Genomic DNA, 27,481 nt, shown 5'->3' on the forward strand with positions numbered 1-27,481 from the left:
CAGGGACAATGGGGGAGGAGGATGAGACATGGCAGAGGGTGGGGGATGGGGAATCAAGGATGGCAAAACAAAAGGCAAGGTATGCAGGACATAAGAATTGGAAAATTATTTGCTGAGAACATGTATGTTGATGTGCTTGATTGAGCCAATGCACAGGGTATTTTGGATGGAAAATTCATTTGTGTGTTGTGATGGTGTATAGCGAATTAATGTAGAAAATGAATAAATTTTTAAAAATTAAAAAAAAAAGAGAATGTGCATTCTCTATTTGTTGGATGCAAAGTTCTCTGTATGTCACTTAGTTTAAATTTAGCAATTGTTCGGTTCACCTCGTAAGAATTCCCACTGATTTCACCAGCCTGATTTTTTTCAGTGTTACATGTTTCCTATTATGACAGAAGACCTCATATGTATTTCTTTTTATAATTCTGTTAGTTTTGCTTTGTATATAGAGAGGTTTTGTTACCAGGTGCTTGTGCTTCCTTTTGTATGGCCTCCTTTTGTTTATGTCCAGTTTCTGAAAATTCTAGGAGTTTAGATGAGTTCTCCAGTTTTTTTCCCAACAGTTTATATGAATCTTTTGGTGTGACTGAGACCACCAACTTATCCCTTGAAAGTGGCAATGAAAGAGTTAATGGTTAATTTAAAAGACTCCAGGCATCTGTAAAAGCTCTTTCTGCATTCACTCTCACTTGGTGCAGGTGCAGGATGAGATCTGCATTGCCATGTCATCTCCACCTGCAGCCAGGCAGAGGACACACCTGTGCTCCGTGGTCAATGGTTTTTGTAATGCCGGCTTCCAGCCTGGCTGAGGCTACCAGACTAAACAGTCGCCTTCAGTGTGCGGCTGCTGGCTTGCTGTTTTGATACAGGGAGTAGAGTGTCTCCAAGTGCGGGGAGAGCTGTGTGTGAATAGCAGGGCCGAAGGTGCCTGGCTGACTTTGGAGTCCCAGTCTTCTGTCCTTAGCCTAGATTTGGAACCAGTGGATTCTGGTGAGACCCAGAGTTTCCTGCCAGCTTCCCCCGAAGTGAATTGGCCCTGAAGTCTTGATGCACTCAACATAGCATTCTTTTGTAGAAACTGAATTCACATGAAACTCCAGGAGCACGCTTGGGTTAAAGTGAGGCGCTCTAGGATCTGTAACCTTGCCCGATTCCAATAGTAAAGAAGCTCTGCAGGGTCAGCAAGTGGCATGGTGGTTAAGATGCTGGACTGCCACATGACTGACCATAGTTCGAGTCCCAAACCTGGTGGTTTGCTTCTCACTTTCTCTCTCTCTCTCTCTCTCTCTCTTTCCTTCTCTCTCTAGTGAGTGCATGTACCCTATAGCAATTTATATGTGATATTAATAATAAATAACATTAAATAAATATTTTTTAAAAAAGAAGGTAAAGAAGCTCTGCTTCTGTATTCCTAGAGCTTGTGCCTGTGCCTTCCTGATTCCTTCCTTTTCTGCTTAAGCTTTCCTGCTACTCAGGCACCTCTGTGAGGAGCTGTCCACAGATTAGATTGTCAGTAACGTAAGTACATAAGTATGTGGCTGGGGCCGAGGGTTAGTGCTTATTAGGTACCATCCTTGATTGGACAGGGATGGGACTGTTAGTAATGACTAAGAAAGCTCAGGAAACCTTTGAGGAGGTTACGTTTTAGGTTTTTGAAAATGAAAGGGGAAGATCAGCAAATGGCATAATGGTTACATTGCTGGACTCCCACAGAGTTGACCGCTGTTCAAGTCCTGGACCTGGCAGCTTAAAACTCATGCTGAGCACGTGTGCGTGCATGCCCAAAATCCCGAGAGGAGAATGGAGGAGAAGGGATTACAACATGGCCACCCCCCTTGGGATGATTTCTCGCTTTCTGTCTCTGTCATTCTCTGTCTCTCTGGCGAGCGCATGCACCCTATAACAAAAGTCTTTCTAAAAAAAAAAAAAAAGAAATGAAGGGAGGGAATTACTTTGGCATATTGAAAGTTCTCAAAAGGGAACCACAAAGCAAAAGTTAGAAACTGAAATAGGAATGGGAGGGGCATTAAATAACAAGGCAGCAGACAGTGCTGCCTGTGAGCTGGGAGAGGCTCTGCAAGTGACTTGATCAGTTGGTGGGTTGGGAGCCAAGAGTGGTCAGAGCAAGGGAAGCACTGCTGTACAAGACAGCTGGGCTAGTGACCTGGAGAGCAGCTCCTGCCGCTGCTGTAGCTACCCTCTGGAGGGCCTGAAAGAAGACGAAGAATCCAGGCCTCGGGTCATGTGTTCACTCCACTCGTGCTTCCATTCATTCAGCACATTTATGGGGCACCAGTTCTGGTGCCAGACCTTGTATTAAGTGCTAGAAACACAAAGGAGGATTCAGATGTGTGTAAGTTAGGATTTCATTTAATTGTAAGCAACAGAAACTGATTTGGGCTAACTTAAAAAAAATAAAAGGATTTACCCAAAGCACAGGGGTATCCACAGACCCAAATTAAAAACCAAACACCTGACCCTCAGGGAGGACATGAAGGGCAGCTCTAGGAACCTAGATTTCCAGAACAAATGGTCCATCTCTTCAGCTCACTGTTTTTCTCTCTGGTGTCACCCAGCTTAGAGGAAGAGTCCAGCCACCCTTGCTTTTTCCAAGCGCTTACACTTTGGACACAAACCCTGCTGCCCTTCCTGCACTTGCCTATGCTGGGAGCAGAGCCATTTTCTGAAGGAAATTCAAGGGGCTTGTTTCTAAAAGAGAATGTAACCAACATTGTATGCTCTACAGGCTCCTGAGCAAATGGTGACAGCAAGCTCTGTCAGTTTGGTGGCGAGCACAGATAGGGTGGCATTTGGACTAACAGGCTAGATCACAGAAAGTGCCTTTCAGGGACCAGCAGTTAGCGTAATGGCTATGTTGCTAGACTCCCATGTAGCCAACTGCAGTTCTAGTCCTGGACCTGGTGGCTTAAACTCACGCTGGGTGCGTGTGCATACATGCCCAAGATCACGAGAATGGAGGAGAAGGGATTGCAGCGTGACCATCCCCCCGGAGGGTGATTTCTCACTTTCTATCTCTCTATGTCTCTGTCTTTTGGTGAGCGCACATACCCTAGAGCAAAAACCTGGTAAGTGTGTAATTCCCAACTGGAGTCAGTGCTATGAGGGTCAAGTACGCTGTGTCAAAGGGGCAGGTAGCGGAGCACGGTCTGGGTAGGAAAGGCAGGGAGTGCACTGCTAAAGCGGGTATTTGAACTAGGGTCAAAAATGATCAGGAATTGACCAAGGAGGTGAGGACACATTTCAGGAAGAAGAAACTGCTGATAAGAAAAATACCGTGTTGAAAGAGTTTGTGGCTCATTCATGGAACTGAAAGAAGGCCAAACTGAGGGTGAGTGAGAGCACTACATAGGAGGGCTCTCGTGCAGCAGCTCTCAGGCATAAAAGCTGCATAGGAAGGAGTGGCAGAGGATGAGAAGACAGATTAAGAGGCTGTTGCATGGTGTAAGCAACAGTGGAGACTCATGCAAAACCAATGACTATGGTATGGGGGAGGACCTTTATTTAAAATGAGAGGGTACCCCCAAAATTTCTTTCTTGGAGGACAAAATGCTAATGCCATTACCAAAAAGCTAAAACAAAAAACAGGGCTGGTGGATAGGGTAAGGATAAGTCAGATTTGCAGCATTTTGAGGTAGAGTAACCATGCATCATCGTTGTGAGCAATGTATAGGAAATAACCAATGTGAAAGGCATGGGGGAAAATGCTTTACACGGAGGAGAAAGCGTGTGCCAAGGCCTCAAAGTAGGAAAGATACATTGGAGGAAGATAAAATAGTTAAGTCTGACTGGAGCATAGATTATGGCAGGGGCAGAATAGGGACAATATAGGGAATTAGAAAAAAATAAAATAAAAAAGAAGTCAAATGGTTGTTATAAGCCAGATCTTGAAGGACCTTGTAAACCAACACATTGGGATCCATTTGAAGAACAGTAGAGTCCATTAAAAGGTTTTATACAGGGCTCTGACATAATCATATTTATCCTATGGGAAAATAACACTGATTACAGCACAGAGAATCTACTGGGGTCAAGACAGGAGTTAGGGCAAACTGGTAGGAGACTGTTAGAGTAATCCAGGTGAGAGGTGAAGCTGATTTAGTCAAGGGGAGTAGAAATTGAACAGTACATGGATTTGCGATCACTTAGAAGATGGACTTACAAGGACACAGTAACTGATTAAATAAAATAAGAAACAAGTGAGATTCAAGGAATTCTCCCAGTTTTTTATCTTGGGCAATTAGTTAAATAGTGGTGCTATTTATTAAGGTAGGAAATACAGGAAGACCAGGCTCTTGAGTTGTAAGTGCCTCTCAGACATGAAGATAGAAATGGGCCTAGCCTGGTGTTGCATTCAGCAGCAAACTGAACTGCCAGGTTAGGGAGCCACATGGGCAACTGTGGATTCAGATCTCCAGGTCAGTTGGAAAGATGTGAGACATGTGTGCATATGGCCATGATCCTGATGAACTGGAGGGCCAGAAAAGGGGGCCGGGGAGTGATGGGACCCTATAAAGGGTGTGCCTCTCTCCCTCTTTCTCTTTCGTACACATGCACACTCTATCATGAATAAAATAAGTGTTTAAGGACAGTGGAAATATCCAGGAAGCAGCTGGATATACATGATAGGTGCTCAGGAGAAAGGGTTGGGCAGAAATGAGAGATTTGGTTAGCATGCAATGGAAAGATAGTTTGGCAGGCTAAATGACTGTTGAGTAAGATCAAGTCTAGACTAGATAAGGAAAAAGAGAAAAAAAGGGGAAATGACTGAAAAACACAGACTAAATATATTTAAAAAAAAAAAAAAAAGGTTTTTTCAGACATTGAACAATAGCTCAGGTGACAGAGGATACCAATCTCTGAAAGAAGGGAAACAAATGAAGTTATCCTTGTAATTGCCCAAGCTACCTGCATGGAGAGAATTTCCAGGCCACAGCACAGGGAGGGAGAACCCAAACAACCCAGGTGTCCTCCTAAGTTTTGGAAACAGTTGGTAATTTGAGGAAGCCAAAGCAACTAGAATTCATGGGGAGATTATGAAAGAAGAGAGAGCTGCCCACAGAGAGAGCTTAGGGGATCTGTCAAGAAAATCCTTAGACTACTCAGATGATACATGTGTGCAGATGTAGAAAGTACTGGAAGCTGGGGAAAAAAACATGTGGAAGGAGCAGATAGAATAATGCTTAGCAGTCACAGAGGGCTGGGAATAGTGGGAAAACTTCATAATACATGGAACATTACATGGCATGCTCAAAAGGGCATTTATAGCCCTAGTGGGTGCAAAGTTAGGTCCACTGTTACCTCTAATCCTAATCCCAAAAAACTTAAAAGCAAACCTTGAAAGGGCCAAACTATTCCCAGGTGATTTAATTGCATCTCAGAAATACTTAAGGAGTGTACAAATATCCTACATCCAATAAGGTAAAATTTGTAAAATTACCAGTTTAGAAAAGCATAAAGATGCCCATAGTGAAGAGAAAAAATGATCTGTAGAAACAGACCTAGAAATGATGAAAATCATAGTATTGGCAAACAGGGACATTAAAACATGTTCAAGGAGGTAGAAGAAAGCATGAGGATATTAAGGAAGAGCATTAAAAAAAACAAAACTAGAGATGAAAAAACACAACACCTTAGATGGAAAATATATTGGATTTAAGCAGCAAATTAGTCACTGTAGAAAAAGTGTAGTGGGCCAGAAGATATTTTAATAGAAAATATCCAATATGAAAGAGAAGAAAAATTACTGTGAAAAAAATAATCTGTGGAACTTGAGGCAACCTAATATATATGTCATTGGAGTCCCCAAAGGAGAAGGATGAACAAGAAAATTTTTGAAGAAATAATGGCCAACATTTTTTCAAATTGACACCTGCAGATCCAAGCCCAGTGGACCCCAAATGCAAGAAGGATGATGAAACCCCACAGCACAGCACATCATAAGTGCTCCCTTCTCACCACTCAGGGCCGCTTGATATGGGCCCTTGGGAGGCTCAGGACAAGCAAAGGCTCCCAGACAGCAGGCTTCCATTCTGGCAGGAGGCAGAGGGAAGTAAGCCAGGCGGTTGGAATAGGAGATCCAGAGGGCAGCATGTGGAGGACTGAAATAGGAGGTTGGTCAAGTCAGGAGAACTGCCACCGAAGGGCAAGGAGGGGAGATGTCATAGCCCGTTTTGACAATTGCACCTGTTATACTCCAAGTTTTCTGAAGATTGTTGCTTCTGTTCCTGAGGATCCTTTGTTTAGCACAGAACGTTGTCCGGATAGATGATCCTAACCATGTGTGTGGGGACTCTGTCTTGCCAACCTCCGTGATTAGCACTGGCATGAGGAGCCAGTGTTGGCTGACACTTCTGGCCAACCCTAGCCCTTCCCCAGAATCTCTACCAGCAGGAACAGAGGGGCTGAGCTGTGGGCCCTGTTAGTGTTGAAGGTCAGGGTGTGCTTACAAGTTGCTGGTGGTCATGTTGCCTAACTCGTGAAGAAAGCTGGTTGGGGGATCAAGCCAATGGAGGGTGGCCAGAAGGTGTCCTAAGCCTCAGTTGTTTCTGAAGCCCTCCATGCTCCGACCCTTCCCAATTTAGTTAAGGGAACCATTAGATCTCCCCAGTTGCCTAATTAGTGCAGCCAGCATATTGCAAACACCCAGGGAACACCAGGAGACCATCACAGACACCTTTACTTTATCTCCCACTGTCTCCTTAGAAGCTTCCCGGTGTGGATGTCCAGGGAGGTTTCTGGTACCTTGGTCACATTTAGTGTGACATAATAGTTGTAGCTTTAAGTTAAAAGCTACAGTTAATCCCTTTTCCCACATTAGGGCTTAGTCCCAGCAGGTGCCTCTGTCCACTGAGGTGGTCAGTCCTCTGGCAGATCTTTTGGAAAGGACCTAAGACAAACCCATTAGAGGCTCCTTCTCACATCCTTTTCTGCAATGGATTCTGGGATTGAAGGCCAGTCCCAGTGTAACTATCTGTCCTCTACAGCCAGTCAGCCCATCTTGTGTCCTTTAGACTGGTTAGGTAGGAGGCAGCCCTGTGTTTGTTCCCCTACCCGAGGCCATGTGGGAAGATCCTGTCACCAGGCTGGAGTGTCCTTTGGGGGTGGGATGGGGTTCGTAATAGAGCTCCTCCCACAAAATTTTTAAATTTCTCTTCCCATCTCTAACAACCAGTTCCTCTTGTATTTGATATAGGAAGGGCTTTTAGAATTATATGACAAGTTTTCATCTATCTCCTTTGAAAATCTGCATCTTAGTTAAGTGCCTCAATCTGGTGTCTGAAATTGATCAACTTAGAGGCTTTGCTGAAAGTTTCTTTTTAGCATCCTGTTAAAGTAATTTGATTTTGATTAAAATGACTGTCGTGGTCAAATAATCCCTATTAATAACAGTCAACAAACATTTTTTGAGCATCTATAGTACTGCGTGCAGCCATAGCCCTCATGAGTTGTCAGTCTGGGTCCGTTTACAAACTTTGCCTGCTGTCTGAATCCTGCCCATAGGCATAGTTTGGTTGATCAACATACTCTAGATTTTTCTTGAATCTACTGTCAATATTTACAAATTGAAAAATCCAAATCTCTGACCCTGCAGTGCAGCTATTTTTATTTTTTTGGAGAGGTTTTTGCTATAGGGCACGTGTGCTCGCCAGAAAGAGAGACAGAAAGCGGGAAATCACCCCCCAGGGGGCATGGCCACGCCACAGTCCCTTCTCCATTCTTCTCTCGGGATCTTGGGCACACACGCACATGCGCCTGGCTTGAGTTTAAGTCACTGGGTATGGGACTCGAACCGCGGTCGACCACATGGGAGTCCAGTGACATAGCCATTACTCTAACTGCTGGTCCCATGCAGCTATTAAGTATTGTGCACATGATGTTGGGTCTCACATGGCCCACTGCGGTTCAAATCACAGCCCTGGCAGCTTGAAAAACACATCAGGCACATGTGTGCATGCATGCCCCCACGTCCTGATGAGTTGAAGAAATGGAGGGAAAAGGATTGTGTGACCATACCCGTGGTGGTGGGAGGGGGAGGTTGCATTTTCTCTTTCTCTTTGGTGAATGTGTGCACCCTCTTGGAGAAGGAGATGAAGGGAGAAAAACAGTGAGTTGAAAATAAAAAAGACATTTCAACAGGATTTGTTTGTTGATACAATTAAAATAAGTGATGTGAGCTGCTACAAAATGTTATTGCATTCTCAGTCCAGCCTCTGTACAGTTGGTTGCATGCAGGACTGCGGAGCTGGAAGCCACATGTCACCTGTGGTTTGAGACTTGTCCTGTTCAGCTTGAAAGCACACCAGGTGCTTGTGTGTATGCCCAAGATCCTAGTAGGCTGGGGGTCTGGAGAAAGGGGATTGTGGTATAACTGAGCTCTACTGTATCTTTCTCATTCGTGTATGCACACATTCAATCATGAATTAAAAAGAAAGAAAAGGATATTACATTCTCCACTTCTCTCATCTTCTCTCATTTGTGTTACGATTTTGCATAGCCCCTGGCTTTTGATTTGCAATAGGAAACATTATCTGGTATCTCCGGAAAGAATCTACCTTTGGTAAATTCATTGTCCAAGGGAATCTTAGCTTAAGTCTGAGAAGCAGTAGCACAGTATTGTCAAGGGAAAAAGCAACAGGTATTTGGCAAGTTAGTGAGGTTTCTTCTTCAGGAAATGATAAGATTTTTGAAAGAATATTACACTTTGAAACTAACTCTTTTTGCAAATTGTTTTGTTCTCATTTTTGCTGTAGGGCTCGTATACTCCAAAGAGAGATGGCAGGGGGAGTGAGAAATCTCCCCCCAAAAGGGGTAGCCATGCCACAACCCTTTCTCCTCCATTCTCCTCTTGGAATTTTGGGCATGCATTCACATGCACCTGGGTTGATTTTCTTTCTTCTATTTATTTATTTATTTAAGGTGTTTTTGTTTTTGTTTTGCCATGGGAGCATGTGCTTGCTGGACAGAGAAACAGAGACAGAGGGAAAGTGAGCAATCATTCTCAAGTGGGGATGACCACTCTGCAATCCCTTCTTGCCCACTCTCCTCTTGGGATTTTGGGGATGCACACACATGTACATGCACCCAGCATGATTTTCAAGCTGCCAGGTCTGGATCTTGAACTGCAGTCAGCTGTGTGGGCGTCCAGCAACTTAACTACTGTACCATTTACTGGTCCTACCCTGCATGATTTTCAAACTGCTTGGTCTGGGACTTGAACCACTCAGTTGGCCATGTGGAATTCAGTGTCAACCTCTACACCACCTGCTGGCCCCTTTAGTTTTTTAAATTGAAGCCTTACTTGTTTTTCTTACCAGTTTCTAAGTTCTTGATATATTAGGAAGTCTCTCATCCATTTGTTTGAGTTAGAGCACAGCCAATTATTTTGAGGCTAGGTTTTACCTGCCCAAGGGTATTCTCTTGGGAGGCAAGCCTTCCATGGAGTTGTGTGTCCTAGTTGGCAGCTTCAGTTGTAAGAAGAGGATTTATTCTCCCTCTGCAGCTCAGCTGATTGTGAAAGCCAGGAGTCTGGCCTTAACTGGCCTTGTGGAACGACTCCTGTGAGGAACTTGTTGGCATGTGCAACTTCCTTCTCTTGGCCATTCATTGCTTATTGAAGGCAGAATTCCTCGAAAGCCTTGATGCTGGCTTTTTCATCCAGTTTTTGGTCTCGGTATTCTGTTTAATCCTCAGCTTGAACCAACCTAGCTAAGGACTGCATTCTTAGATCACTGTATTTTGGCACTGACAACACAAACGTGTGCATGCACACCCATTGCAATCATTGAGCAAACTGTAAGAAACAATCTTATAATCCCATGACACTTCCTGTCTTTTTATTTAAGTTTACTGTATATAGGGCATATGTGCTCACCAGAGAGAGAGAGAGGGAAAGTGAGAAATTACCCGCCAGGGAGGTTGGTCATACCACAATCCCTTCTCCTTCATTCTTCTCTTGAGATTTGGGGTACCCACACATGTTTTTCAAGCTGCTGGATGTGGGACTCAAACTACGGAGCTGGCCATGTGGATCCAGTCACTTTAACTTCCATACCACCTTCTAGCACTTCCTCAAGTCTTAGAACCAAGAATAGCTATGATTTTCCTGGTTGATTTTTGTAGACATGAACCATGAAAACAGTGCTTTTCCAGGCAGTAATCCCAAAAATAGACAAGTGGGATTAAAAAGCTCCTGCATAGCAAAAGAAACAGTAATTAGAGTGAAAAGACATCCCTCAGAATGGGAGAATATACTTGCAAACTCCCCCTCACATATGGGACTGATAACCAAAATATACAGGGAACTCAAGCAGCTTACCCACACACACAAAAAATCAGTCCAATTAAAAGATGGACAGTTGTCCAAGCAAGATATATGAACAGCCAAAAAGTGTATCAAAAATGCTCAACATCCCTTACCAGAAGGGAGACGCAAATCAAAACCACAAGATACCACCTAATCCCAGTCAGAATAGTTAAGATTTAAAAAAATAAAGAATGATAAGTGTTGGCGGGGATGTGGTGAAAAGGGAACCCTCCTACACTGTTGGTGGGAATGTAAACTAGTTCAACCACTGTGGAGAACAATATGGAGGTTCCTCAAAGACCTACAAATAGAACTACCATATGATCCAGTAATTACACCCTTGTGTATCTACCTGAAGGACAGGAATATGCTCAGTAGGAAAAACACGTGCACATCCATGTTGACTGTGGCATTATGCACAATTGCTAAAACATGGAATCATCCCAAATGTCCAAGGACAGATGAATGGATTGAAAAAGTATGGCACATATACGCCATGGAATACTACTCAGTCATAGAAAACAAGACCCTCACATTTGATAGAAAGAGGATAAATATGGAAGTTTTAATACTAAGTGAAACAAGCCAGACTATGAAAGAGAGGCATTGTATGTCTCCACTTAATATATACTGAATGCCTGCACTCTGTCAGAAACTGAAAGATTGGAAGATAAAAAACTATGGAGAGCAACTGTGGATACTAGAGACAGTGTAGGAGGAGGATGGGAACTGTGGTAAGTGGGATGGAGGGAATCAAGGAGGGGAAAGAAACAAAACATTAAAGGGACACGAAAATAGAAAACTTGGGCCAGCAGATGGTGTAGCGGTTACATCACTGGACTCTCAGATGGCCCACCACAGTTCAAGTCCTGGACCTGGTGACTTAAAGATCATGCCTGGTGTGTGTGCATGCGTGCCCACGATCCCAGGAGGAGAATGGAGAAGATATTATGGCATGGCCATCCCCCCGGGGGGTAATTTCTCACTTTCCCTCTCGCTATCCGTCTCTCCAGGGAGTGCAGACACCCTAAGGCAAAACCTCTTTAAATTAAAAATGGAGGACCAGCAGGTGACTTGGTGGTAAGGCACTGGATATTCCCACATGACTGACCACGGTTCAAATCCTGGATCTAGTGGCTTGCTTTCTCACTTTCTCTCTCTCTCTCTGTCTTTCTCTAGTCAAATTAAAATAAATGAATAAATAAATAAAATAAATAATTCTTTTACAAAATGGAAAACTATCTGTTAATGGTAATGTGTATGATAATATCATTGATTGGTCTAATATACAGTATATTCATGCTGGGAAAAATTAATTTTTTTAAAATTCTAAATCTCTTTTAAAAAAATCAAACAGTGCTTTTCAGTTAGTTTAAGCCATGGAGAATAGTGAAGACATATCCAAAATCCTCCTTCGGCAAGTACACAGGGCCTTAGGGTGTGTGCTTATCCCAACTGCAAGTTACTGTTTTTCCTATTCTTATTTCCTGTTTGGCCCCCAGATTCCTTCTTTTTAAAATCTTGTACTTAACAATTTTCTAAAACTGCTTCAACCTCATTTTAGAACAATACAACATGTAAACAAAATGAAATACAATGTTAATGATTTATATTTGTTGCAAACATCTTACCAATTTGTTTTTTAATTATTTAATTTCATTTATTATTATTATTATTTAATTTGACCAGAGACAGAGGGAGGATGGGGGAGGGGAGTAAGAAAGCAAATTGCTAGGTCCGGGATTTAAACTGGCGTCGACCATGTGGGAGTCCAGTGCCCCAACTGCCATGTCACCTGCCAGCCCCACCAATTTGTTTTTAAATTTTACTTGAGGGCTAACCCTGTTTATAGGGAGCCAGATCTCACAAGGCTGATTGTAGTTCAGGCCTGAGCCCTGGTGGCTTCCAGGCATGGCCCAAGTGCCCAGGGTCCTGACAAGGTGAAGATGTGGAGGAAGGGGCATTGTGGCATGACCATGCCCCCTTGAGGGGTGCTTTCTGTCTCCCCTGTCTCTCTTTGTGTTTCACATGTGCTCTCTGGCAATTAAATTTATTTTGTCTTGTTTTAAATGTTATATTTGTTAATGTAATCAGCTATATCGGTTCTTTGTGGTTATCATGAAGAGAATTGTTGCCATAGGTTTGAGAACCCCTTGGCTGCCACACGTGACTCCTTTAACAAATACTGTGTTCAGAGCTTGAGGAAGCAGAGATTTCTTCTAATGCTCTTACTTCTACAGGGTTCAGTTTCATGGTTTACCGAATTTCAGTTTCAAGGACCACATTTGTGCAGAAAGGCAGTTATGTGCTAGGACTGGTTGTACTAGAAGGCCTGGAAAATCCCTGGTGTTGAACCTGGTTCTTCACAAAATAGCGGGCATTTGTATGTTAAATTTGGCTTATGTATTAGGTGTGGCTTATGTATTAGGTGTGGCTTATGTATTAGGTTCTGTTCTTTGAAACGATTGAACCATGCTCTTTTCCAAAAGCTGCCTGTCCCTGCCGTCTAGGCCTGGGGGTGCAGTCTGCTGGTGTCAGCAGTGATGACTTCAGTGACGTTTTCTGCTTTTCTTTTTCAGAGTACGATCGATTGGGTTTCCTCCTAAAGCTGGACTCTAAACTGTGAGTAAATTGAGAAAATGCCTTGGCTCTGTAGTAAGGATGTCTGTGGGAATTCGGGTCTAACTTTGAAGGGCCAGTTCTCATCACCCATGTGTTGTTGGGAGGTTCCACAGGGTTTCTATCTTTGAGCTGTCAGAGGATCTTGGAGCATGTTACAGCCTGCAGGGGCCTGGAGAGGATGGGAGAGTGAGTGCAAACTTAGTCTTAGACTTTTCTGGCATAGGCAGCTCATAAGAAGGAGGCCACTGCCAGTAGTTTGAATGACAAGGGGGCCCTGGAAAGGCTTCTACAGAGACGGGGTGGTGGAGTCACAACAGGAGGCAGTGGGCTCTCAGAGATGTCTGCCCTCTGGTCTGCACAACCCTCTGTGATCAGCCCCCCATCTTCCTCTCAGCTTCAACCCCCCTCACTCCTGCCACAGGTAAACCCTCCTTTTTCTTCTGACTTTGTATATGCTTATTACCTTAGCCTGAAATTCTCTTTCCTTGCTAGTCCAAAACTTAGAGACCATTTTCTTCCCACACAAAATGAATGACCTCTTCTTCTATGCTTCTTTGAATTCTCTACCCCCTACTAATGATCTCACTATACTGTACTTAACTGTGTAATAATTACTAATTTATTAAGGGCACAGGCTTGGAGCCAGCCAAAGCTTGGTTCGAATCCCAGATTGCTGTTTGTTCTCTTTGTGATTTGGGGCAAGCTACTTAATCAGTCTGAGCCTCAGTTTCATGTACAAGATGAAGATAACAGTGTACATACTTCACAAGGGTTATTGTAAGGTCTTAATTGAAATGATTAATTTGTAGGGGACTTTCCAGTACAGGGTATCTAATCTTTCCAGGATCCTTCCCTGTTCTGGCCTTCCCGGTCTTTCTAGGTCTTTCTGGTGTTCTTGCCCTGCATAAGACCTCTCAAATTTTGATGCTCAGTAAACATTTGCAAAACTACCTGACCACCGCCAACTGTGGCTCCTTCCTGTTGTTGGTCATCTCTGTGTATCACGTCCCTGTCCTCTACCAGACAGACATCTTGAAAGATCAGAATAGTGTCTCTTTCCTTTCCTCTCTCGTATCAAACCTTGTCCACAGCTGCTTCTGATGATGTCTTCCTATATACATAAGACATGAAGCCAGGGGCTGTTTGATTTTCCCACGATTGCCTGGCATCTGGCCCCTTTTCCTGGAATCTGGCTTCTTGGCTCTGGTGCCTCGTACTATGAGTTCAGGCATTGTAACTCTCAGTTTTTATACGTCACAGAGGCAGCTACAAGGGGAGAACAGTCTGCCCTTATAGCAGCCTGTTAGAGAGATGCCAGCCTCATGTTAATGTCTATGTAATGGGGCTTGTGCTGGAAAGCCACAGGCTTCCCTCTTAGGAAATTCTCTTTTTTTTTTTTTTTTTTTTTGAGGGTTTTTTGGTTATAGGGTGTGTGCGCTTGCCAGACAGACAGAGAGAGACAGAGAGACAGAAAGTGAGAAATCACCCCCCAGGGGGATGGCCACGCCACAATCCCTTCTCTTCCATTCTCCTCTTGGGATCTTGGGTACCCACGCACATGCGCCCGATGTGAGTTTTAAGCCACCGGGTCCAGGACGTGAACCACGGTCGACTACATGGGAGTCCAGCGACATAGCCATTACGCTAACTGCTGGTCCCCCTCTTAGGAAATTCTTAATTTAGTACTCTGGGCAAAAAACAAATCAAGCATAAGCCATAAGCAAGTGAAATGCCACCAGAACAAAGGAGATGTAGTAATTACCAAGTTGAATCACTTTGATAAACAAAAGACATGTTACCTAGGACATATTAACTATAGTGTTTAAACTGTCTTCCACAGTATAAGGAGGAGGAGCGCACTCCCGCCTTGCTGTTCTGACAGTTAAGTGTTGCCTACCAGGCCAGTTCCTTGAACTATTTAAGTCAACCTGGTCTTTAGCCCAGGGAATTGGCTTGGCTTCATTTGAGTTAATATACAATTTAAAGTACAAGCTAAAACTTTCCTGCCATTTCCTACAAGGCTTTTCTAGTACGATGGTGTCTTCAGAATACGAAGACAGATATGGGAAAAAGGTTTCTACCTGCTTCTGGGATCTGCTTTTTTTACTTTTTTTTTTTTTTTTTGGAGAGATTTTCACTGTAGGGCGTGTGCGCTCGCCAGACAGACAGAGAGAGACATAGAGACAGAAAGCGAGAAATCACCCCCCAGGGGGGATGGTCACGCCGCAATCCCTTCTCCTCCATTCTCCTCTCGGGATCTTGGGCACGCACGCACACGTGCCCGGCGTGAGTTTTAAGCCACCGGGTCCGGGACACGAACCGCGGTCGACTACGTGGGAGTCCAGCGACATAGCCATTACGCTAACTGCTGGTTCCCGGGATCTGCTTTTTTTGAGGCAATTTCTCATCAACATTCAGTTCTATTACAGAGTTTCTCTGGTTGTCTTAGGTGTGTGTGTCTTAGGTTCTATTTATTTATTTTTTTGGAGAGGTTTTCGCTATAGGGCGCATGCGCTCGCCAGACAGACAGAGAGAGAGACATAGAGACAGAAAGCGAGAAATCACCCCCCAGGGGGGATGGTCACGCCGCAATCCCTTCTCCTCCATTCTCCTCTCGGGATCTTGGGCACGCACGCACACGTGCCCGGCGTGAGTTTTAAGCCACCGGGTCCTGGACGCGAACCGTGGTCGACTACGTGGGAGTCCAGCGACATAGCCATTACGCTAACTGCTAGTTCCCAGGTTCTATTCCTGACATGAAGGAAGGAACCTGAACTTGAATCTGAAGAACTAGATTTGAATTCTATTTCTGCTACTTGGAACTACATGACCTTAGATAATTCATTTTAGCTTTCTAAACCCCAGGTTCCCTTTATGAAAAATGTAGATAATACTTACTTCCTGTGATTTTTAAAAATTTTTATTTATTCATTCATTTATTTTAATTTGACCAGAGAGAGGCACACACAGAGAGAGAGGGAGGGAAAGTGAGAAAGCAAGCCACCAGGTTCAAGACTTAAACTGTGGTCAGTCATGTGGGAATGTCCAGGGCCTTAACCACCATGCCACCTGCTAGTCCCCCTTACTTCCTATGATTTTATAAAGTATTAAACAAAGTGTTCTATGAAGTATGAATGAGTGTACAAATATGCAGTTTTTATTTATCTTGATTGGGATTCATTTAGCTTCTTTTTTTTTAAGAATTTTTAAATTTAACTTAATTTATTTATTTCAATTTGACCAGAGAGGGACAGAGTGTGTGTGTGTGTGTGTGTGTGTGTGTGTGTGTGTGAAAGAGAGGGAGAGAGAGAGAGAGAGGAGGAAAGTGAAAAAGCCACTAGGTCTGGGACTTGAACTACAGTTGGCCATGAGGGAGTCCAGTGCCCTTAACTACCATGCCACCTGCCAGCCCTGGGATTCATTTAGCTTCTTGAGTATAAGAATGTGTATGTTCTGGATAATTCTCACTGTTATCTCTTTAAATATTGCCTCTCACCCCATCCATTTCTTTTTTTTGGGGGGGGGAGGTTTGCTATAGAGCGCGTGCGCTTGCCAGACAGAGAGACAAAAAGCGAGAAATCACCCCCCAAGGGCATGGCCACGCCACAATCCCTTCTCCTCCTTTCTCCTCTGGGGATCTTGGGCACTCACACACACACGCCCAGGGTGAGTTTTAAGCCACCAGGTCCAGGATGCGAACCGCAGTCAACTACATGGGAGTCCAGCAACATAGCCATTATGCTAACTGCTGGTCCCCTCATTTCTATTTTGATAATTATCAAATGTTAGACTTTGGTATAGCTGCCAGCTCTTTTAACTTCTCTTACATATTTTTCATCTTTTAATCCATATTAAACCAGAGCCCCAGAGGATTCAGCATAAGGATAAACTAAAACTAAGCCTGAACCTCCCCAACGAAGACTGTGGGAAAGGTTACCATAGCACTGAATATATCAGGGCAAAAGTTAATAAAACAAAACACTTGGTAGTCATTGCCAGAATTCTTATTACTCAGATAATCCAAGGAACCTCTAACCAGAAACTTAGCGGAAGGTGTTGCAGACTAGTAGTGCCTTCAAGCAACTGGCAGAAGCAAACCCTGTCTAGAAGAAGACATATAAATTCCTCACAAATAATTTCATGAAACTAGAGGCTAACAGTAAAAAAATAACTAAACACACAGGAAATACTTCCACTAGTGAGAGCTAGGCAGAACAGCAGACTATAGAAAAGGACCCACGAAGATTTCTGCAATTGGAATTACCAGACATGGTTTATAAAGCAATTACATGTAAAATATTTAAAGAAACAAAAGACAAGTTTGTAAAATAGGGGAGTATGAAATATAAAATTAGTAGATTTGAAAAACATGTTTCTAAAGTTGAAAAATATAATAATGAAGATTAAAAACTTAGTAGAAGGGTTTAGCAGCTGATTAGATACAATTGAAGACAGTTACTAAACTGGAAGTTAAGTCAGAAGAAATAATTTATAACGGGGGTCAGCAAACTTTCTGTAAAGGACCAGATAGTAAATATTTCAGAATTTTGAGGCCTTACTGTTTTGTCACAATTACTCAACTCTGCTGTTGTAACATGAAAGCATATATAGATAGTACATGCTTGAATGATAAAATATTCAAATAAAATTTAATAGACACTGAAATTTTAGTTTCATATAATTTTTATGTGTCATAAAGTACTATGATTCTTTTATTATTTTTTTACCACCTATTAAAAATGTAAGTCATTCTTAACTCATGGGCCATACCAAAAACAGGTAGTGGTTTGGCCTTGACCCACAGGTCATAGTTAACTGACTCTTAATTGAGAATGCCACATAGATATATGTTCAAGAGAACTGTCTCTTCATCCCAGGTATCTTCTGTTCTTGAAACTGTATAATACAGAAGTAATTTTTTAGAAATAATTATTTATTTAGTTTTATTTCTTTTTTTAGAGAGAGATTTCTGCTATAGGGTGCATGTGTTCACTGGAGAGACAGAGAGAGATAGAAAGACAGAAAGCAGGAAGTCACTTTCCAGGAGGGATGGCCATGCCACAATTCCTTCTTTTCCATTCTCAGGATTTTGGGCACACACACACATGCACCCTGTTTTAGGCTGCTGAGTCCAGCAATGTAACCATTACACCATCTGCTGGTCCCGTTTAGTTTTATTTATTTATTATTATTATTATTATCTTTTAATTTGCTATAGGGCATGTGGACTCACCAGAGAAAGACAGAGAGAGAGGCGAAGAAAGTAAGAAAGCAAGCCTCCAGATCTGGAATGTGGCCATATAGGCACCTTAATCATCACACCACTCGCTGTACCCCACATAGAAATACTCTTTTTTTTTTTCTTTTCTTTTCTTTTTTTTTTTTTTGAGACAGAGAGAGAGAGAGAGATTTTTTGCTATCGGGCACTTGTGCTTGCCAGATAGACACAGAGACAAAAAGCAAGGAACTCCCCAACAAGGGAATGGCCATGCCACAGTCCCTTCTCCATTCTCCTCTCAGGATCTTGGACACACATGCACACTTGTGTGAGTTTCACTAGCATTAGTTTCAAGCCGCCGGGTCCAGGACTTAAACTGCAGTCAGCCACATGGGGGAGTCTAGTGTCTTAACCACCATGCCACCTGCTGGCCTCCTAGAAATACTTGCAAAATGCCTGTATGTCTGGTGATATTCTAGAAGTTTGGGAATGAATATTTTGGATTTTTATGTCTTTATTATATTCTTCTAATTAAGTGGAATAAATAGGTTGGTGTATATTTCCTTTGAGAATTCCCTGTTGCTTATATCTACCTGACAAAAATCACTTGTCAGTGATATGAAAATTATTCAAAATACTTAAATGTGGTGAGTTGTACAAAACCTTGTCTTTAACTGCAAGACCTGTCAGTCAGGAAGGCTGTATCTTTTGATGGTTAAAAACATGGGCTATAAAAGTCAGACATGGATGTTCCAGACCGAGTTTCACATCATTTTTAAAAGTTATTTATTTAATTTTATGTGTTATTATTGTTTAATTTGACCAGAGAAAGAGAAAAGGAAAGTGAGAAAGCAAGTCGCCAGGTCTAGGACTCAAACAATGGTCAACCGTGTGGGAGTCCAGTGCCCTAACACCATCTGCCAGCCTCCCAGTTCCATGTTTTACTAGCTCTTGTCATTTTAATTTTTTCCCCCGAGTTTGTTTGTTTTGCTTGTTTCATGAGCCAGAGAGACTGAGATGGAGAAACACATACCTCCAACAGGGTTTTGACACTGCAGTTCACCCCTCTAGCTTTAGCCAGCCCCAAATAATGGCACACATGTTCCTGGCATATTCAGGGTGGTCTCCAGACGTGAACCAAGAACCTTCCCATGTTGGTCAGCCTCGTAGAGCATTGTGCCACCATCCAGCCCCTCTCTAATCTTGAGTAAAGTTATTTAATTACTAAGTCTGGTTTCCTGCTATAAAGTGAGGATACTGTTAATAGCCAAAGGATGAGATTCAAACTACCTTATTCCTTTATTGGTGTCTGGTAAACTGGGAGGGGTGTAGCCCAAAACAAAGAACTGGACCTCAGCTTGCTTTCTAGTGTATACCCCACATACCATTTCTTCACTCACTTATTTAGCAAATATCTCATAAGTACCAACTAGTGCTTCATTATGGGGATAAAATTGAAAATTCTAAGCCATGTAACAGGCTTGTAAGCTTGATTGGAAAGAATGTCTTGTGAGCTAAAGCCTTACTAATTGGGAAGGGAGTAGTGAGACTAGCAGGGGAATGGCAAGGGAGGAACTGCTGGACAGCATGAGCAGTGAACAGAGTTGTTTTGTTTTGAATAATTTTTTATTTTGTTTATTTGTTCTTCTTCAATTTTACTAGAGAGAGACAAGGAGAGAAAGGGAGAGTAAGAAAGCAAGCCGCCAGGCCCAGGATTTGAACCATGGTCAGCCATGTGGGTGTCCAGTGCCTCAACCACCAGGCCAACTGCTGGCCCCTTGTTTTCTTTTTTAAAATAAAGATATTATATTGGTGGTTTGGAAGCAAAAACGGAGTATGAAAAAGATGTCAGGGATCCTAAGATGCATAGGGTCTACAAGAAAGAACAGCCCCTGTTGCAGAGGGATGTGGAAATGGTGTTTTCAGAGGAGTCCTGGGTTTCTATGAAAACAGCATTCACTGAAGAGACTGAGAATGTAAAGGAACAAGGCTTCATGGAATGTGATGGGAAGTTAGAGTGTGGGGCAGGGAGAGAAAAGTAAGAGACCTGAGCCAAGAAGAAGCAGAGAGTGGTGGTCCAGCCCTGGTGGTATGCACTGGATGCTGCTACTCAGAAAGTTGAGGCCACATGGAGGCCTGGGTTCAATTCCCAGCCTGTGAAAAAGCTGGGCATAGTGGCACACTCTAGTAGTCCCGCTCCTCAGAGGTAGCTGAGGCAGTACCTCTACACAGTAAGACTCTGTCTAAAGAACACACACAGGGCCAGCCCATGGTCTGGTGGAGAAGGTGGCTGGATCCCACCTGGCTGGCTGTGCAGTTCAAGTCTGGGAGCCAGCAGCTTGAAAACCATGCGGGTGTGTGTGCGTATGTGCCCAACATCCTAAGAGGAGATGGAGGAGAAGGAATTTTGTGTGACCATGCCCCATGGGGGAGTGCTTTCTTGCTTTCCTTTTCCCTCTTTCTCCCTCTGACTGCTTCTGGCGAGGGCACATGCTCTCTGGCAAATTAAAAAAAAAAAAAAAAAAAAAAAAAAAAAAAAAGATACACACACACACACACACACACAAGCAATAACTTGAGTATGAGAAAACTGACAAGGATGTAGTTGAGGGAGTGAACAAGAATAACCAGGATATAGGCCAACCCCATGGCCCAGTAGTTAAGGAAGCTAGATCCCACATGGCTGACCACAGTTTGAATGCTGGCCCCAGCAGCTTGAAAAACATTCTGGATGTGTGTGCTTGCATTCCCCAAATCCCAACAGGATGGAGAAATGGAGAGGGGGGGTGGTGTGTGACTGCGTCCCATGGCGTGTCTTTCCACCCCCACCCCCTCAGCTCTCTCTTCATCTTCCTCTAGGCAGTGCATGCACTCTCTGGCAACTAAAAAGAAAAGATAAAAATAGTAAACAAGATGTGAGGCTGGTGAGTTGGTGGATGTTGCTAGCTTCAAGGATGCCTAGGAATTGACCCTGTCTTCCCCTGGGGTTGGGCACTTGGGCCACTCAGTGTACACAGCTATAGACTGGACGATACCTCCAGACATTCAAGTCTGGTCCTAGAACAGTTTCAGGCTCTCTGAAAGGGATCTGCTGTGGTCTGGTGCAAAGTTGAGGGCCCTGGGGAAAGACTCAGGGCTAACAGTTCCAGCCCAGCTGTGAGATGAACACTTCCCAACTCATTTAGCACATTTCTTGCGCATTTGTATGTATCAGGCATATGCTATGCTCTGAGGATATACCAGGGAACACAAAAGTAAATAAGTAAAGTTTTTATTTTAGAGGAAGAAGATAAACACTATAGAAGGAAATAGAACAAGACAAGGGAATGCTCTTGAAGAAGCTGTACGTTCAAGTGGGATGGTCAGGGTAGGACTCACCAAGAAGGTGACCTCAGGGCAAAGACTCAAAGGAAGAGAGGAGCTGGTCCTGTCTGTGTCAGGAGGCAGAGTGTTTCAGACAGAACCCGAAGGAAATCTGTCTCTGTTATGAGGAATATGACACCATGAGCCCGGAATGTACCCATTAGTCCAAGGGAGAGAAGAGCCATCTGGATGCCTTGAAGGAGCCAGATCCTGGTGTTTAGGTGTGTGTTTCCAGAGCTGATGTAAGCCCTCTGGGAGCAGATTTAATTAAATGGAGGTCTCATCTATTTCAGCTGAGTGTGGATAGAGGCCGTGTGCTCTGGGAAAGCTCCCATCTGCTTCTATAATGTGGTGTTTTATAGTCATATGTAGGCGAGAGCATGGAGACTTTAATGCATGGTCTAATTTCATACGGAATTCCATGTGAAGACACAAAGCTATGAAAGTAGTACTAACAACTTGTAACCCCCAGAGCCCTGTGAAAACCAGGCGAATGGGAAAGGCCTATAACCCTGCGGCAGCACTTACAGTCAGAGGTGAGTACTGTCAGGTCATCGGGAAAGTCATGATGCATTTTTGCATTAAAAAAAAAAAAAAACATGTCATGACTTTCCTGATGACCCAGTAATTCCAGCACAGTCTGCAAGTTCCCTGCGAGGAAGAAGCGTTTATTGAGCACCTGCCATGTGCCCAGGTTCCTGTCCTGGATACTTTCTGTGTTACCTGTTCCTCACATCTGTGACTTAGATGATTCATCCAGTCTCACTGCTTTAAAGATCGTCTCTCTGCTGGTGCCTCCCAAGCTGTATCAAGCCCAGTCCTCGGTCTCTTGACTCACTTTTCCAGCTGCTGCTTTCACATGGAGGTGTATTAGAAATCTCATACTTAGCATGTCCAGAACCAACAAAAGGCTATGTACAATAAGATCAGAAGAAGTCAAATACAAGTATAGATAAAAAAAAAAAAGGTCCAGAACCAAACTTCAGATTTACATTCCTGCCTCTAGAATCTTCCCTAGCCCAGTGAATGGCAGCCTCATCCTTCCAGATGCTTGGGTCAAAAACTTTAGCATCATTTCTTTGACATCAAAATCTAATAATCCTCACACCCTATTGACTTTGTCTTAAATATCTCCAGATCAGGGACTTCTCCCATCTCCAGACGATCACCTTGTCCAAACAGCCATCCTCTCCCACCTCATAATTGCAATCCTGTCTGAACTTCCTGCTTTCATGCTTGTTTCCCTGTGCTCTACTTCCACACTGAAGCCAAAGTGATACCGCTACTCCTGTGATCAGAATCTTCCAGTGGCTCCTTATTTTTCTTAGAATGAGAGCCAGAGTCTTTCTACTTTTCTCATACCAACGTAACTTTTTTTTTTTTTTTACAGTGCTCACCAAGGCCCTGCACAGTCTAGACCCTGGATTTCTTCCTACTCTCCTTACTATTATCCTAAGCAGGCTCCTTGCAAATACTCATACACCACATATACTCCAGGCCCAGTTGTCCCTGCCTCAGACTCCCAGCATCTGCCCACTCCTTTGATGGAAACACTCTTCCTCAGACACCTGCAGAGGTCCAGCATCTGTTCAGACCTTAGCTCCAATGTCCCTTTCTTAGTCAGTTCTTTGCACATCCCACTTAAGATCATAACTTGGGGGCCAGACAAAGCCCCTCTTTGACTGGAGGCGGGCTAAAGCTGAGGGTAGATTGTAATGTCAAGGTGGTCCTGTCTCTCTGCTTCTCTTGTTCCGGGAAGAAATAAAGACATTTCTAAAAGAAGAAAGAAAGAAAATAATAACCCTAGCCCCACTGGCATTCCTTGTTGTCCCTCACTGCATCACTTTTTTCATAGTGTTTATCACTGTCAGATGCCTCCATTACAAAGGGGCTTCAAAAAATTGATGTAAGGGAACAGCAGATGATGTAATGGTTACGTCACTGGACTTCCACATGGCTGACCACGGTTCAAGTCCCTGACCCAGTGACTTCATATTTACAACAATGTACGTGCCCAAGATCCTGAGTGAATGGAGAAGGGATTGTAGTATGGCCATGCCCCCTAGGGGGGTGATTTCTCACTTTCTGTGTCTCTGACAAGTGCGCACACCCAAAATCTCTCTTTAAAAAATACATAGTATGAACAAACTGCATGGATTTCAAAAAACTTTTGCACCAAAATAATTTTGTGTTTTAATTTATTTCTCCACAAACTTTTTGAAGCTCCTTCCTATGTTACTTATTTGTTTATTATTTGTCTCCATCTCCTAAAAGGCGGGCAGAGGATTTTTTATCTGTTTTCTGTTTTGTTCTCTACTATTATCTAGCACCTAAAACAATGTCTGTGATTAGTCAATAAATATTTGTTGCATGGGTGAATAAATTGGCGGACAACACTGTAAGACAGCTGTTATGTAAATGCATTTTTATGAACGAGAAAGGAACCTAGGAGGGAAAGTAACTTCCTGTGTGCACAGCACTGCATCAAGCACTGCATATGGTCAAGTTAGTATTTGACTCATTCCTCTGCCTGGCTCTGGGCTTTCTACTTTTCTCATAACAACATAACTTTTCTTTTTTTAAAGAATTACATTTTTTATTTTATTTACTATTATTATTACTTTTTAATTTGCTATTGGGCACATGCGCCCACCAGAGAAAGGGGTAGAGGAAGTGAGAAAGTAAGCCTCCTAGTCTGGGACTCAAACTTTGGTTTAATTAGGAAGTTCTCTCTTACTGCCCCATTTCTGTATTTCACATAGCCTTTTATTTTTATTTATTTGGGTTTTTTTAAAGGAATTATTTTATTTAACTTTATTTATTTAAATTTGACCAGAGAGAGACAGAGTAAGCGAGAGAGAGAGGGAGAGAGAAAGTGAGAATGCAAGCCGCCAGGTCCAGGACTCAAACTGTGGTCGGCCATGTGGGAGTCCAGTGCCCTTAACTGCTGGCTACAACACCTGCTGGCCCCTGTAGCTTTTTTTTTTTTTTTTTCCCAAATTCACATTGTCAGTTGGATCCTAAGTTTGAACAATGACACTGTAAGCTTTGTGAGGGCAGAAGTTGTGAGTGTCCTGCTCACAGAAGGACTTGCAGAGCTGAGGACAGCTTTGTGATACATAGGAAATAGTAAATGTTCATTGAATCAGTGAGGGGCAGAAACCAGAGGGTATGAGTAAGAGAGAATAGTGCCACATTTAATAACAGCACCCAGAGATGGCAGGTGGTGTGGTGGTTAAAGGCGTTGTACTCCCACATGACCCACCACAGTTCAAGTTCCGGATCTGGTAGCTTGCTTTCTCTCTTTTTCTCTCTCATTTTGTCCCTCTCTGGTCAAATAAAATAATTAATTAATTAATTAAGTTAAATAAAATAATTTTTTAAAAATAATAACAACACCCAGATCCTCCAAGTATCAATATTGGGACATTTCTAAGGAATGAGGAGTGTAGTGGTGGGGACTGTTGAGCAGCCCCTGCCTTTATCTAACCCGAGTTTCACCAGCTGCTGGAGGGTCTTTCACTTCAAGAACATCTGCTCCAAGAGGAGCATGGAGGAGAAGGGATTGCAGCGTGGCCATCCCCTCTGGGGGGTGATTTCTCGCTTTCTGTCTCTCTGTCTTTCTCTGTCTGTCTGGCGAGCGCATGCGCCCTATTGCAAAAACCTCTTTAAAAAAAATTTCTTTCATGAGAGATAAAGAGACAGGCACCCTCAACAGGGTTCCGTCATGCTATGATCCCCCTCCTCCAGCCCTCCAGGGACCTTGGGTACATACCTGATGCTTTTCAGGTCAGCTTGAGATCCGAACCTGTGGTCCTCCATGTGGCTTCCAGTATTGGAGATCAGTATGCTGCCCGTGCCACCGTGGCTGGGCCAGAAATCATCCTTGAGGAATGTTTCCATCTTTGAGCTTGAGATGATTAGTTTAAAGTATTTAGTACTTCCTTACATTTTCTGTTTCAGAAAAGTAAAATTAAAATAGAAATGACTAGTGACGGAATAATATTACCCAAACTAAGCAAAGCTTCTTTTGCCGTTTGTCAGCATGTTATTGTTCCAGAAACAACTCTCTAATTAAGAGAGATCCGTCCTCATCAAGAATTGATGAAACAGTGGCCAAGTGAGCTCTGTGCCTTGGTCTCATCCCTGCATATACTTGCAAATTCTCCCTGTGTGGTAACAGTGACTAGCATGTATGTGTGTATGTATATATTTTTAGAGAGATTTTTGCTATATGGCATGTGCACTTGCCAGAGACAGAGAGAGAAAAAGTGAGAAATCACCTCCCAGGAAGGATGGCTACACAGCAATTCCTTTTCCATTATCCTCTTGGGATTTTGGGCATGCATGCATGCACATACACCCAGCATGAGTTTCAAGCTGCCAGGTCCAGGACTTGAACCACAGTCAGCCATGTAGGAATCCAGTGCCCTAACCACTACGCCACCTGCTGGCCCCAACATGGGTTAGCTTTGATTAAATTGCTGTATTATTTGTCCAGCAGAGCACTACATATTACGTATACGGTCTTTTCTTATAAGTGCCTTGAACTCTATGTCACTCAGTTAGCACATGGAATGAGGGAGGTGGCGTATTGAAGGACTAATCAGAGTTCAGTCCTCTCTGACACATTTCTAGGAATTAGACTGTTGATTACAGGATGTTGATCACTGACTTGTTGAGTCCTCAGGAATAACTTTCAAAGTCCCTTTTCCCATTTTCCCCAGCTCTCCCTCATACTTCCTGTTGATTAACCTTCCAAGTTAAGGTAACTAATTGTCCCCTTTTTTATGGAGAGGTTTTTGCTATAGAGCGCATGCACTCACCAGAAAGACAGAGAGAGACAGAAAGAGAGAAATCACCCCCCAGGGGGATGGCCACGCTGCAATCCCTTCTCCATTCTCCTCTCAGGATCTTGGGCACGCACGCACATGCACCCAGCGTGAGTTTAAGCCATTGGGTCTGGGACTTGAACTGCAGTTGACTACATGGGAGTCCAGCTATGCAGCCATCACGCCAACTGCTGGTCCCAATGTAACTAGTTGAGTTCAGTCCAACATTTTATTAGTTACTCACATGTGCTGCCATGTGTACTATGCTAAATTTTCATGATCTAGGAGAAAAACATATTTAAATGGGCAATTACTCTTCAGTGTTACAAGTTCCAGCTCTTGTCATTGTTGTATCCCTAGTCCCAGGGCAGTGTCTGGCATATAACAAGACTGTTAACAGTTGTGTGTATTGAATGTTATTTATATATTTATTTATTTTACAGAGTGTTTTCTTTCTTTTCTTTTCTTTTTTGCTATAAGGCAAAAAGACAGAGAGAGAAAGAGACAGAGAAAGAAAAAGTGAGAAATCACCCCTGGGGGGATGACCATACTGCAATCCCTTCTCCTCTCAAGATTTTGGATGCTCATGTACACACACCTGGCATGAATTTCAAACTGCTGGGTCCAGGAGTCGAACTATAGTCAACCTTGTGGGAGTCCAGCATCACAACCACTATGCCACCTGTTAGCTCTACCAATACTTTATTCCTAATGTAATCCTCACAACAATTTTATGAAGTAAGTACTGGTATAATCCCAGTTTTAAAGATGTGGAAATTAAGGATGCAGAACAGTTAAATAACATATTTAGGATCACACAGCTAGTGAGGAATAGAGCCAGGATGAAACCTAAGCAGAGTGAGTGACTCCATTATCTTAAGATATCTGTTGAGTGCGTAAATGAGACAGAGGAAGGAGGTGGGGGAAGGAGGTAGGGGGAGCCAGCAAACTAGGATGAAAGCTGCTCTAGGTAGCTTAGGGTCCACAGGTGGGACAGGTTGGTTCTACCCGGGAGGGAAAGCATCACAGGAAGGTCATGAAGCAAGTGATGCTTAAACTGTGTTGGCATCCATTGGCCAGGGTGGGGAAGGGGGCAGAGCTAAGGCCAACCCTCCTACT

The 27,481-nt window shown here is 43.2% G+C and overlaps 1 protein-coding gene across 3 annotated transcripts in view; it reads left to right on the forward strand.

Annotated features, from left to right (window-relative positions):
- Positions 1 to 27,481, forward strand: part of ST3GAL3 (ST3 beta-galactoside alpha-2,3-sialyltransferase 3) — a 187,870-nt gene that overhangs the window by 59,892 nt on the left and 100,497 nt on the right. For all 3 annotated transcript variants that reach the window (XM_006153759.2, XM_006153760.2, XM_006153761.2), the window contains one exon: positions 12,907 to 12,949. In XM_006153759.2, coding sequence (XP_006153821.1) covers positions 12,907 to 12,949 — 43 coding nt within the window. The remainder of the gene's footprint in view (positions 1 to 12,906; positions 12,950 to 27,481) is intronic.

Source organism: Tupaia chinensis, unplaced genomic scaffold (assembly GCF_000334495.1).
Source record: "Tupaia chinensis unplaced genomic scaffold, TupChi_1.0 Scaffold000387_1, whole genome shotgun sequence".
NCBI lineage: Eukaryota > Metazoa > Chordata > Mammalia > Scandentia > Tupaiidae > Tupaia > Tupaia belangeri.